General features: G+C 40.2%; 1 protein-coding gene across 1 annotated transcript; it reads right to left on the bottom strand.

Moving 5' to 3' along the window:
• Window positions 1–2,483: 2,483 nt before the first annotated feature.
• Window positions 2,484–13,630, bottom strand: LOC145411129 (kinetochore protein NDC80 homolog). Its single transcript, XM_080281180.1, has 12 exons — window positions 13,551–13,630; window positions 12,269–12,448; window positions 11,830–12,025; window positions 10,876–10,996; window positions 9,445–9,647; window positions 8,572–8,721; window positions 7,601–7,726; window positions 7,195–7,341; window positions 6,167–6,415; window positions 3,410–3,517; window positions 2,938–3,053; window positions 2,484–2,691 (listed from the first exon to the last, which is right to left on the bottom strand). Exons 1-12 carry the CDS (start codon window positions 13,628–13,630, stop codon window positions 2,484–2,486), a joined length of 1,884 nt encoding a protein of 627 aa, XP_080137306.1.
• Window positions 13,631–14,695: the final 1,065 nt, after the last annotated feature.

Here is a 14,695-nt window from a genome sequence, read left to right as displayed (position 1 = left end):
CAACTGTCCAGACCTCATTTACTGCGTATTTTGGATTCAAATGACTGTGCAATATGGCTATTACAGACGTTCAGAATGTAGATGAAGTATAAAACTGCCACACCACACTATCACTACACTTCACACTGCCATAAGCACTTACCTCACACTCTCACCACACCTCACACCGCCATAGCACACACTACCGCATCTCACAGCTTTTTCTCTAAAGTACATACTGTCTTTGTCTTTCAGCATTACTGACAATCTCACATTCAAAGATAATTCAATATAACCATTCTGTCTGCATAGTTGAGGTTTTGGCATAGAATGAACACACATAAGTCCTCGTTATATGTTGGGGACATGTAAATACCACATCATTTTCCATACAACAGGCACTGTGCTTGTAAACTGGGGAAAACTTGGAAATCACCTTTACAGACAATGGTACTTTGATAGGCAATTCTGCTGTAATTTTATTAGCTAAATAGCAAAAAACATCTATATATAAAACATACAACATATAACAAGGACTCAATATAATGCTCAATCACTTGATAAATATAAAATAGACAGCATCTGAAGGAGGCATCAAGCTACTGCTATGTTAATGATATATATATGTATTTTTTTAATAACATTTAGACTGCTAGGAATGCTCTCAGCTGAGCAAAACATCTTTAATTAGCTTGAATATACTACCTAGGTATTTTCAGACCAGCTGTTGTTACAACCACTGGTTCATCACAATGTGAACCTGGTGGACTGTAGGCTTAAGTTGCCTAGCCCCACATTACACCATCCTCCTCCTGGGGAAAAGGCAGGGAGTTGGGGGAAGTTTGTATTGTTTTAACCAAGCAGTTGAGCCAACAAGGCATATCAGTGTCATCACATGAAGGCATCTCCCTCTTGCACCTTCCAGAGTAGTGAAAGGGTTGACTAATTGCTAAGACATCTCTCAACTAATTAAAATCACCAGGTGTTAGCATGCATACACTACCCACCTCCAGTTACCTAAGGCAGCAAGAAGGATAACAGATTGCAGTAGATTTACTTCTTACACTGATAAGTCTTCTTTCAGTCGAACAAACTCATGTGTGTTTGCCTGAATAAAATATCTAGCAGCAATCACTGCAGACAACGAGCTATTGGCATTCTCAAACCCACTATGCTAACGGTGCAACATAGCTATCCTGTGCAGTAAATGCCAAATTACTGTTGTTGTGGTCCCAGGATCATTTGAATATGAACCTGACTGACTGCAGGATGAAGCTGCCCTTGTCCACCATCCCCCTTATGCAAGACAGGGAAGGAGCTGAGGAACATCTATATAACTGGGGGCTGATCTACCTGACTATGTTGGCTCCACCACATGAAGGTATCCCTCTCCAGGACATACCAATAAAATAATATACATCTGTTAATCCTTCTTCATTCAAAACATGGCATATATGAAGTCATACATATGGAATTCTATTGCATAACAACAGTTGCACAAAACTTAAAAATAATGGTTAGTAAACTACATAAATTCTTTTATTAAGGCAATGAGACAAGAATGTTTTTTTTGTGGGGGGGAGGGGGGTCAAAATCATACTTATATACAAAATTTTCACCTCTTCAGAAGAGACTTTTTTTATTATGGCTTTTGAAAATAAAATCATCTGATGGTACCAAGAATAAAGAAAGAAAAAACTCTGAAGGGGATAAATGTAGACAGAACCTGAGGGAAGGAAAACTTAATAATGCTGTTGTAAAGGAAAGTGATAAATGAAATATAATTTCTATTGAAAGTACAAAGGAAAGGATGAAGAAACCTGCAGCAAAGTACCTGCAAATGAGCTTCTTAAATAAAAAAAGGAGCAATGTAATACAGTATGTCATTTCAGTGCTTAGTAAGAGTACTAATATTTTTACAACCAACCAGTCTTTGTCATCTGCTTTCTAACATCTGAACCAAAAAGCATTTAAATTCTAGCCAAAATGTACCATATTCTAAGTGACTGTTGAGATTTCATAACAACTTTCCCTTAGTGGTTTATTAAGCCCACTAAACTTTGACATCCTCTTATGTATTCCTGCAGCTATCGATGTTAAAACAACGTCTACAACATACGAGAAAATGTTAAGGTATTATTTGCATACTAAATCACAACAGGAAACATGTAACAAAGCCTCCAATACCACCTACGGTACAACTCTTACCCAGTGCTTATCTTCACAGCAGTCTCGTAATATTTTTCCAACATCCTTAGACAAACAATTAAGTTGCAGACTCAGTTTTTCACATCTTTACACAACGCTACACACTTATACCTTGCTCTTATGGTAAGGTTCTCTCACACCATCCTTATATGTCATTTGTTTTTTACCCAGACCTCTTAACATCATTATACAACTCAAGATGCAATGTTATCTTCATCTTGCCCTTGTGTTACTTGCTCAACATTCTTACACAAACCAACACATTCTTCTTTCTTTACCTTCACTTCTCAACATCTTTACACAGCTCCAGACACATTTTTATCTTCACCTTTGTCTTCTATTACCTTCTTTACATCCTTACACAACTCATCTATCGCACCCTTAAACTGTACACACTCCTTTGTGATGGAGTTGAGGTGATCCAAGGCAGCATTACACACATTAGCCAGAAACTCGGCTCCCTTTTTCGCCCGCTCTTTCACGTGGGATTTCGTATTCTCGAGCCTGGGGGTAAAAAGTTCAATGTTAGTTCCCAAAATGTTATCATTATCCTGACCTCCAGAATATAATGCTATTCATGAGTATGTACAATAGGAATGATAGAGTGCTACAATACTGTCTTTTTCTGCCAGTGAGATATGTGAAATGGGCAACAAATGGACGATAATCTGAGCAAAGTTAAGGTGAAAGAAGTATACTTGACTAGAGCACATGATGACCAAATACGGTACATAAATGGATAAAACATACTCTTCTCTATGCTGGTCGATGGCACACTGCTTCTGGTAGAGGGAAGTTTTGCTGGCCTTGCGTTCTTCCTTGATTTGCTCCAGTAGACGCTCATTCTCCTGCAGCATCTCTTTTTTCTGTGGATTAAATATTATCATCATCATCTACATCCCAACTTCCTTTCTCACCTATGGCTGGAAAAAAGAAAGAAAAGGGGGGGGGGGATAAAACAAGGACTTGCTGTAATCACAAGTAGTTTGTATTCATTCAAAAGAACTGAGCCACTCCCACACCTTGAACACTATGCTATTGTTCTGTGAAATTCATTAAGCTTTAGGTATAAGGTAGAAATGAGTCTCCTTGGTTACTACTCAAATCTACCCTCCAATCTGACAACACCTGGCCATCAACCAGGCTGAAAATGGGTTACAGATTTCTGTCAAGTTAGAAAAAGCACACTAAAGGAATACTGCAGAGAACAATGCAAACAAACCTCAGCATCTATTTCATTCTTGCTGATAGTGAGATCATCCTCCAATCGATGCAGTTTGCTCTCCAGTTTAGAGACAGCAACATTTTTTTCCTGGAGCATCTCCTTTGCCTGAAAAAACATCAAAATTACAGAAAATGTCAGTACAAAGTCACAGTAGTACAGTAATGGTAGTAGATACAACTCCAGACTCATCTGATGGGAACCCAGTAGACCATAGAGTGAAGTTAGCCTTCTCCTGCAGTCTACCATTCTCCTTTTGGGGGATAGGGAGGGACTAGAGGGATGCTTGTCTTCAAACGAAGACATAAAAGATAAAGGCTGGTACCTTGTCAGTAATGGAAGCTCCCTAACACTTCTTCCCAAACAATTTATTTCACCAATTACACCATGCTGCTCTCTTCTGTATTACATAAATCACTTATCGCCATACTCTCCATTAACAAAATACCAAACGATATAGGCCAGCCGAATTCAAAAAATAAATAAGTATGGAAGAGGCATTAGGGACCTTAACTGACGAGAATACAAGTCAGCCTGGCTATCATTCACCCAACCATCCACTATTCCATTCATTACTGCCTCATCTGTAGTGTAGGGGGACCAGACTTTGGCTACTCAGTCCAGACATTTAACCCCTTAACCGCGGGGCGTCACTTTCGTGACGCTTGGGAGCAAGGGATCATACCGCGGGGCGTCGCTTTTGTGATTCTGTGTTATTTTGAATTCACCCGGGCTTTCCAGTGGGGGCTTGTATCATCTATCAGTACTGACAATGTCCAACACTAGTCAGCACTCCTAATCTCATCTGTACTCCCATCCATTGTTGACAATTTAGCCATTTCTCCCCGTTCTTGACTCCCCTCCCTACCCCCCCTCCATTACCCTATGCTCTCGCCTGCCCGGCCATGCTACGCTAAGTAAATCTTCCCTGGAATTTTTCACTGATTTCATCCATTGAAATAAGCCCTATGTCGTATTCTTATACCAAATAATATATACAAGTAAGAAATCAGGTAAGTGAGAGTGCCATACACCTGGAATTGGCTAATTATCACCTGACAACACCTCACGTGCACTCGTTCGCTAATTTTCGCTGTTTTTTTCCCCTTGAAATATGCCGTATAATCTATTTTCGTAATAAATATACATGTAAGGAGAGAAGGGAGAAGCCTAAATGATATTTACATTCACCTGGAACTACCTAATTTATAATGTATTGTCTAGATTTCCTGCCAATCATATCAGTGCTACACAAAGCTGTTTCAAGATTTAACATTGGTAGCTCTGATTATATATCTCCTAAGTAGGCCTCTAATCTATTTTCGTAATAAATATACATGTAAGGAGGGAAGGGAGAATATTTACATTCACCTGGAACTACCAGATTTATAATGTATTGTCTAGATTTCCTGCCAATCATATCAGTGCTAGACTTAGCTGTTTCAAGAAGTAATATTGGTAACTCTGAATAACCCCTAAAGCAGGCCTCTAGGCTGCCCCTGCGTTATCAGTGTACTCTCATCTTCCGAAGTGAGAGGACGTACGTTTCATCTTGCTGACTTCAAGGCCTTTTTTTCACCCCCATGCAAATGGCTCTGTGACCTTTACCCCCTACTAAACCTCGTGTGGAAAGAGGTAAAGGGCTGACAATTGATAAAAGAGTGACTATGATCTTTCTATTGAGTAAAACAGTGCAAGTGGAATTGTAAATAATGTGTAAATAATGTGTAAACAGCAAGTGAAAGTAATGAATGTAAATATACGTGAACAATGGAAAATAGTTTTATAAGTTATTTCAAGTGACAGTGCACAACACAGTGTAAATAAAATAGAAATGTAAATAACGTAAATAAAATACAGAACGTAAATAGAAATGTAAATGAGTAGTATTATAAGATTATGAGTATATACCCTAGGAGTAATGAAAGTGAAAGTTTCACTCTAGCATGTCTGAATGCTATGAGTTATGAGAGTGAAGATGAAAGTGACATTCACTCTCAATGCCAGTATACAGGACGAGAAAGTGAATGCTACGTATTTTACTGAAAGAAATTGAATCCCTACAGTGACAATAAACTAATACTACTGAAGGAAACTTATGGATAAAGACTGTAGATATATATAAGTGTTATATAGTAATAGAAATATAAAGTGTGAGGGGTTTTATGAATAATAAATGACAGGCTACCATGAGCGAACTAGTGCCAGTGCGACGATCAGACGCGCTCGTAATTTCCATTGCTTTCACAGTGTTTTTTTTTTTTAGTATGGATCCCAAACTACTTGAAAATTGTAGAATAGTGTTTATAGTGTTTGTATCTGGTTGTGGTAATCATATTACGGGTTGTCGGGAAGTGTAAAGTGGAGACTTCGTTACCCTACTTCAGAGGTCTCCACAAGTCCTACGGTAACCGACGAAGGCTCAACAATCATTCCAGGAGAAAGCTGAAGGTATGTGCCATAAGCATATGTAATTTTATTATTCTAGGACTAATAACTGATTTTTGGCAAATATTTTTTGAGAGTCTGTCGGAGCCCAAATAACCCCGCGGCACACGCAAGTTATTGGTAAACAAGCCCGCGGTGTAGGGGTTAAAGCAAGGGTAACCAGCTACTCACCCTTCAGCTTCCAGTCCAACAGGTTCACATCCAGATGAACCTGGAGCAACAAAATACAACCACCCTGTCTACCTCCATTCTCACCTTATGCCATACCAATATAATCACAATGAGGAAAAAAAAAAAAAAAATGCTTACCATATACACTTCGTTCTCCTTCTGCCTCACCAAAGTTTGCATTTCGAAAGCATTGTGTTTGGTGTCTTTCTTCTTCATCCGCAGCAGCTGGACCAATGACTTCTGCCAGGTGCCACTGTTGTCGCCACTCATGATCTCGGCTTCATAATCACACGGCAGTTCCAGTTGACTCACCAACCCATTGTATGTGCCCACACTCTCGGTTAGACTCGTCCGCGTTTTTCCTATGTTCATCTCCATCTCCCAAGTCTGTTAAAGTGTGTACAATATATGAGTGCATGAGTGACAATTTAGTAGTCATCACCACTGTCATATCTACCTAATTTATTCCAACCTGGGGTGATAAAGGACCATGATAGCCAACCACTTATTACTTATGCACCTGATAGACAAGCGGTGTTCTTCATTTCCTCCCATATGCATTATATAAAAAAGGATCACCTATGGACAGTGAAACATACTGGACCTCTCAGCTATGGAATATGTCCTGTGCAGTGAACCAATGTTCCCTTGTGGCAGACACAGTTTCACCACAGCAAGGAGCAGGGAAGAGTGTGTCTTTCCACCCAGCTAACAGGGGCACCATGGCAGGTTCCACACCACCCTGTTATTTGGTTACCGTATATGGTTACCACCTATGGTTTTAAGTGGTTTCATGGATCACTGGAAAACGTTAAGCTTGTCACTCAATGCTGAGTCACTTGAAAAGGAAAGAAGAGTAATAAAAAGTGGCAGGCAGGATGTGAAAAGTAAGAAGAGAAGAGGGTATTCAGAAAGAGAATGAAAAAGATGAAGCTGGCTGCACTACATGAAGTGTGTGGATGATGGCTGCCAAAGAAAAGTGGGAAGTAGAAAAAGTGAAATATCAGGAATTTAAATTACAGTACGGAGGGGTAAGGAAACCTACCACGCCTCTTACACCTAAGGAACATTAGCCACTGGAAGAAAATAAGATACAGAAGTGAAATATTAAGTAATATAAAGTTACTTAATATTTCATTTCTGTTAATTTTTGTCCTTGGCTGTACCTTTGAATCGAGATCCTTGCACTGTTGTTGTATTTGCTGACTGAGGACAGCCACATCATTGGCATGGTTCTTGAAGTGGGCTAACTCGGTGGCTGAGAGAGCTTGTTCTGCCTTTAGACGCTCCAGTCGGGTCACTTTTTCACGGACCTGAGAGGAGTCAATGATTAGGGCACAATCTGTCTATCTATACGGCCGTGTTTATACATTTTTCTTAAACTTACCCTGTGTAATAGAGTGCTTGTGTATGTCTAACTTCACTCATATAAGTACCGGTACCAAATAAATCACAATCATATGAAAGGAAATACTTATGTAGTGAAATGTAATGAAATGGCAAGGGACAGGGCAACGATTTGTTTGTGGCCACCCCTTACAGGATTAAGGCGTCTGGCAATGAGTTCCTTACCTGCTGTACTTTCGTAGTTTCTTCAGTGAGAGTCTGCTGTACTTTCTCTAGCTCAGCCCTTTTCTTGGAGATGTAGCTTTGTAAATCTTGGCAATACATGGTCAGTTTATCGTTGTCATTCACAATCTGAAATAAAGAAATACCATATGCATTTTATCACGAGTTACTTTTTATTGATCTTGTGCTTCTCCTTCATTTTGTTCAAGCTAATGTCAGTCTGTTTCCACCTTACTGCCCTAAGCTACCCCCACCGCCTGAACACTAATTTATGGTTACATGAAATCTTGTAACTTAATTGTGAGGCAGGAGTGAGTCTCCAAAGTTACTATACAATTTTCACCTTAACTTGGCCTAAATTTTTGTCCTTTTGCAGCATATTTCTCAGAGCTCAGTGGCAGAAAAAGGCAATATTATGGCTCTACGTTCCCTCCATTACAATCATTCATGACTAGCATCATATTCTACTATCAATCTATTCTTACATTTCAGCATTTAAGATGGAGAGGTGAGAATTTAAGGCCAACTTGCAGTACAAAGAAAATATCCATCCACTCCAACTACTGTACACTTCGCCATCAACTGAACTGAAAGACGTTAGGGATCTTTGTCAGATTTAGAACACGTATGCTGCAGTACCTTTCAGGGTTCAAGGTATCTCTCATCTAGTATACTTCTGTAACTTGGCCCACATTTTGGTCCTTTTGAAGCTTATTTCATGAAGTTCAGGAGCAGAATAAGACAATGCCTGAGGCTCAACAACCTTCCCAAGCACAATTTTCATAACTAGCATCATATTTTGGTGTTAAACTACCCTAACAACCCTGCATTCACGATGGAGAGATGACAATTTTAGGCCAAACATCAACTGAGTATTAAAGATCGAGATATGACAATTTTAGGCCAAGTTAGAGTAAAAGGAGTATACCTCACATCCTGAAGGTCAAGGAACAAAAACAGACTTCATACTATACCTGACTATACACATGTTTCAGTTCATCAATCTTCTCTTGCTGATTTTCCAAGAGCATTTCTTCATTCTCAAGTAGCTCCAGTTCATCCTGACGTTTCACCATGTCCTGTGGTCTTACACTACACGCTTTCTCCAACAACTGGTGGTAAGTCTGTCAAGAGAATTACCATGAAAGGCACAAGTATACAATCACCATTATCATCACCACCACCACCATCATAATTATCATCATCATCCTCACCACCATTATCATCAACATTCTCACCACCATTATCATCATTATTCATCACTATTCTCACCACCATTATCATCATCATCATTCTCAACATTATTATAATCATCACCATCATCATATATCAAGACCTCTTTTCCCACTGACTTATAATGACAACTACCTGTAGTCAGTAGGTATTCCCACACTGTAGCAGTTTAACCATCTGAATTCAGCTGGTCTCTCTCTCTCTCTCTTTATCAGTTTATTCTTGGTGATATCTGATGATTTTACTGAACTCATTAAACATCCCAGAAATGAGGGAGGGTTACCATGGAATATCACTAAAGGTTGAAAACTCTATCCTAAGCTAAAGAAAATAATCTGGTACCATAAAGAATAGTGTAAACATGTAACTCAGACTGAAGAGATAGAAGCAGTAGTAGTGGTAGTAGCAGTAGTAGCTGTAGTAATAATAGCAATAGTAGTATTAGTAGTTGTTGCAACCACAAACTCATCTGAATGTGAACCTAGTTGACTACGGACCTCATTTCAGTGGACAGGGAGGGAACTGTGGGATGTTTTCATAACTGGGGAGCTCCACCGCCCAGTCATATCAGTGCCACCACGTGACAGAGTCAGCACCAGCGGTACAGTACTCACCTCATACTGCTCCTCCATTTCATCTTCAGTGTCACAGTTGAATATTTTTGAAGCAGCGTCAAACCTCAGCTTTTCCAAATTCGCTTCTGACTCAAAATCAACTGGGAAAGCGACGGCAAAGGCATCAAAATCCTTCATATTGATGACGTCCACAAACCAGGCCAACATGGCCAGCACAGATGGCCAGGTGTGAGGTGAACCAACTGAAGAAAAATATCAAACATGAGAAATTACAAGAGTCTGTATACTGTACTCATTTTAACTTGGCCTAAAACTGCCATCTCTCCATCTTGATTGTTGAGCTGTAACAACTGCTTAGCAACAGAATATGGTGCTAGTAATGAAGATGTGGGTGGATGTGTGTGTGTGCGGGTGGTGGAGTGGGATGGTGGGGCTGAGGATTAAGTGGAGAAATATATGAATAAGTGGTGTGAGTTGGAAGGAGGGCAGCCTGAAAGAAAGGAACACAGTGATATGGAGGCAATGTGCTTGTGGCCACCCTCTCTGGAATTAAGGAATCTGGCTATACACAGAAAGAAATTGCGTAACATGAATGGGAAAACATGTTGAGAAAACAGGAGTGCAACAATATAGAAGTTCTTTCACCTTGGCTTGGCCCAGATTGTCATCCTTTTGCAAACTGTTTTACACGGCTAAGTGGTAGAAAAAGGCAATATTATGGCTCTACAGCTTTTCCACAGCACCCCTCCATGACTAGCATAATATCTTAGTGTTCATAATTTGTTAAAAGCTCAGCATTCAAGATGAGGAGATGGCAATATTAGGCCATGAGTAAAAACAACTTGTAAGCACAAATCACTCATGGCAATAACTCCCAGGGTAGATGGTACAAGCCTATTTAACAGATTTAAAAAAAATATATATATATATATAGTGTAATCATCACAGTCACCCACGGACAAGAATGGGATAAGACACAGAGAAATATGAGTTCACCTACCACAACTATGATGTGACTACCATATCTATCTATCTATAGCCAGATACCATAATCCCACAAGGGGTTACCATTTGTCTTTGAGTTACTTGAGGGGGAAGAGCAGCGGACTTTGCCTGTACTATAAAGTTCCTCGCTCTAATAATGTAAACGCTCACATATCAAGGGTTTGTCTACCGCATCATCATCATCCCACTTAAACCTCTTTTTCCCAGGCACACAAAAGGAACAAAAAGGAAGGAAAGTGAGGAAAAGGAAAAAAAAAAAATATTAATGTGACAGTGGGAGAACTAATCCACGGCATGACCCACAAAATGGGACACAAACTCCTTCTCAGTACTCAAGCTCTGGCAGGTGTGGCTCCAACTCACAGGTACACCTTCCACACGAAGCTTCATAATTACCTGTTGTTCTCTCTGATTTAATACTACTACACAGCACTATACTGGACAAGTGTAGCTATATCCACTCACCAGTAATGAAAGATGATTTAGGTATCTGCACAGGGTAACGGATCATCTTCAGTAGCCTTGGAATCTCCTCTTCAAATCTATTAGGAAGTATGTAGGTGCTGTCCAAATGGCGGTAGATGAACTGTAAAGACAAAGCATAATACCTGTACTACAGTTCCTGCACCATAACCTGGCACAGATTTTCATCCTCTTGTAACTTATTTCACATGACCCAGTAACAAAATAAAGGCAATGCTATGGCTGTAGATCCTTTCCATAGCGCTTCTTCTTGACTAGCATCATTTATTATGCTATTCCCTTGTTAGAACTCATCGTTCAAGATGGGAGGTAGCAATTTTTGGCCAGATTTGTGTTAAAATAATACAGCTTAATCATCTACCATACTCTGATTTCTCACAAATTCACTTACCATACCCATCCACCTTCTCACAGGCCCACCTTGCCTCCTCTCACCTCCAAACTCACTCACATGTATAATGACAAATATTAAAGTCCATTTGCCTCTCCAGCCTCTATTTCTACACTGGATTCATCACATACTGGACTGAGATGCACACTATCATTCATCTGTGGGTAATAATATGCATCTGTCCAGTATCTCACATTCACATACCGGTACATCAATCCAGCAATGAAAGGGTGGCACAAGAGGCAAACACACTTGTAAATGACAGCATATAAATGGGTAGATTAGGAGGTGCCAAGATACTGTAGTCTGTCTGCTGGTCTCTTCAATCTCTCTCTCTCTCCATCTACACCCAAATGCTATAATTCCCGAGGGGATAGCCACAAACAAATTGCCTTTATGGCACTCTGTCCTCTACCATCAGGCTGCCCATTCTCCAACTCACATTCCCTTCAGTCATATATCTCTCCGCTCAACCCCTACATTTCATCCTTGGTGTCTCCCTCCCTCTCACTCACTCACAAGCACTTGCCTAGTTAGTCTCTCACCTGAAATATATTAACAAAATCCTTAGATGAGGGTGTCAGCAGGGTGCGGCGTTGGATCTGATGTTCATATTGGTTTGTGATAAGGAAGTCCAGTATTTTGTCAATGCAGCGACTCTTGAAGGCACTATCTGTGATGGGCCGGATCTCCTTTCTGTTGATGGTGCCCAAGCTGGAGTTGCGCTTCTCGGAGGACATACTGAAAATGGGAAGTTGTGGGTAAGCAGCAAATGACGGTGTGAGAATGCAAAATATGAAAACGAACCTGGTGGACTGAGGACTAATGTTGCCCTTTTCGTGCGGTCCACCATCCTCCTCTTTGCGGGTAAGGGTGGCGCTGAGGGACATTTATATAACTAGGCAACCCCACCATGCAGTCAGATCGGTGCCACAACATGACGGCATCTACAGAACCATAAAAAGACTGAAGCCCAAATCTCACCTGCCAGAAGGAGCACCAAGTGTGCTGGGCAGGAGTGCATTGTTGCGTGTTGGTGTGTAGCGCAGGGATGAGGCTGAGAGGCGACTTAGGCTCTCTGAACTCAAGCGCTTTATCCTGCCACCATCGTACTGCGGTAACTTGGACATGTACGGCTTTCTTGCTGAATATCCACCACTCTGCCTGAAAATGCAACAGGTACATGACAATACAATCTATCTAGCCTGGAGGAGGTTGCCAAACCTCCACGTCAATCTGCCATCAGGCTACCCTTCCTCCAACTCACCACCCCTTTCCCCCACCTTATCCTCAGTCTCCCCTTCTCCCTCCACCTCACTAACATAAGCTCTCCTACTTACAATCTCATTCTCCATTCTCTCCAAATCTCTAGAATAAAGTATATACAACTATCATCAAACTGACAGCAACCAATGAAGATAAAAACAGGTCATATATCATACAGAAAAAGTTTTGTTATATTAACTCCATCATGGAATAGCCTATATTCTCAATGTAAAATAAATCATCTAACGAGAGGAGGGAAGGAATACCAAAAATGCATGATAAATTCGAAGATCTTATTTCTATGCAAACAAAGCTGATGTTGCTGTGGCCCCATCCTTATGTCAATGTGTGCCTGGTGGACTGCAGGCTGAAGTTGCTCTCCTGCAGCCTAACATCCTTGTTTCAGGGGGAACAGGGAGGAAGTTGAGGGATGTTTATATAAATAGCCACAAGAGGCAGTCTATCTATCTATCTATTGCCAGACGCCTCAATCCCGTTTGGGGTGGCCACAAACAAGTCGCCTCCAAGTCACCCTGTCCCCCGCCATTTCACTGCCCTGCTCCCAACTCACACCCCAAAAATATCAATACCAAAGTATGAAGTATTCCTCCATCACCATTGTGACGTTCAAAGCACAAAACAAACTTATTTCTGATTTCAACACAACTTTATAATAAGTCAAAAGCTAAGTTCAATGAAGACCTGATGTTAATTCATCAAATGAATAAAGGAAAAAAATAATAATAGTAATAAAAAAATAATGATAAATTTACTACCTGAGAGAGATTTTGCTTGTGGTCATCCTTATGTACAAAAGCCTAGAGTATTGATGGAGAAAAGATAATATATGAATAGAAGTTAACATCACAAAATTATTCAGATTATACAAACACCATCACAAGCAAAACAGCAGATCAACTTTAAATGATAAATAAGTACAGTATTATTTAGTTATTTCTATGACAACCAGAGTAATAGTTTCCACTATTCAGGCACCAACCTGCCGCCGGGTGTGGCATCGCTGTTCCTTGGCTTCAGCACCCCTGGCCGCTGCACGCTGCCAAAAGCTGACTTCCTCATCCTGGCTGAAAACAGACAAGGTACACGCTGAGAGGACTGAAGATGATGCTTGGGTGCAGAAAGTGCAGAGAGTGTACATTGAGAGCAAGGCTGTGAGAGGCTAACCAAAAATGACCCAAGACAAAGTTACAGGATGTGACCTCAGGGATAAGAGACTGAATAGGGAGGCTGCCAGAGATCAAGCAGTGTGGAGAATCATCATAAAATGACCAAGGGTGATGCATGCATGTATGTTGGAACCTTTATCAACAAAACAAAACAAAATTATTATTATTATTCAGTTCTAACAGGTAACGGTACTTTTTAAATTTATTAGTTATTATTTTTACTATTATTTTTTCTATCTTGAACATAAATTTCATAAAGGAGTAAAACACATCTGGAGTAGGCCTGTTCAGGTTCAATTATCCTGGTGTTACAACTGCCACTTTAGCAACCAGTCACACGGCAGGAATTTGCTTATTACATGTCTGGTGTGATATCCAAAATGCTGAAACTGTCTGCAGAGTTATTAGAAGAGTTACTGGTTTGCATTTAAAGCTTTGACATCATACGGCATCTAAACTTCAAAGAATGGGACTGTGTTAATGGTGTCTGTTAATCCCATTACTGAATTACCCTGTTGCTGGGCCATTACTATACACTGTCATAGTTAACCTTCAGGATATTCAATTACTTATAACAGAAGGGAGAATGTTGAAGTCATCTTGGGTATCGTAGTCATCAAAAATCGCTCACAACATCCCAACTTCAAATCTCCCTAAACTTACATGATTATTAATTCCAGAATTCCCTTAAACTACAACTGGGACTAGAAACTGTAACGATGACATATATGTAAAGTGTCAGGGTTGAGGGCTACTGTGTACGCCATATAATGGATAATAACAAGCATGTTTGTACTCGTATTTACAAACAAATGTCACTCGAAACATCCCAAACTTTTAAGTGCCTAAAATCAATGTTTCCCTATTCCAAAAGTCCCAGATTTCTAAATATCCATAAACTACAGAATCTAAAGATGATAAAGATGTATAATTTTGAGGGAGAGGGTTGCTCCGGACG

This window comes from Coenobita brevimanus, chromosome 11 (genome assembly GCF_032717465.1).
Source record: "Coenobita brevimanus isolate Jiangsu-jjx chromosome 11, ASM3271746v2, whole genome shotgun sequence".
NCBI classification, from domain to species: Eukaryota; Metazoa; Arthropoda; class Malacostraca; order Decapoda; family Coenobitidae; genus Coenobita; species Coenobita brevimanus.
This window is presented reverse-complemented; position numbering and strand designations above follow the sequence as displayed.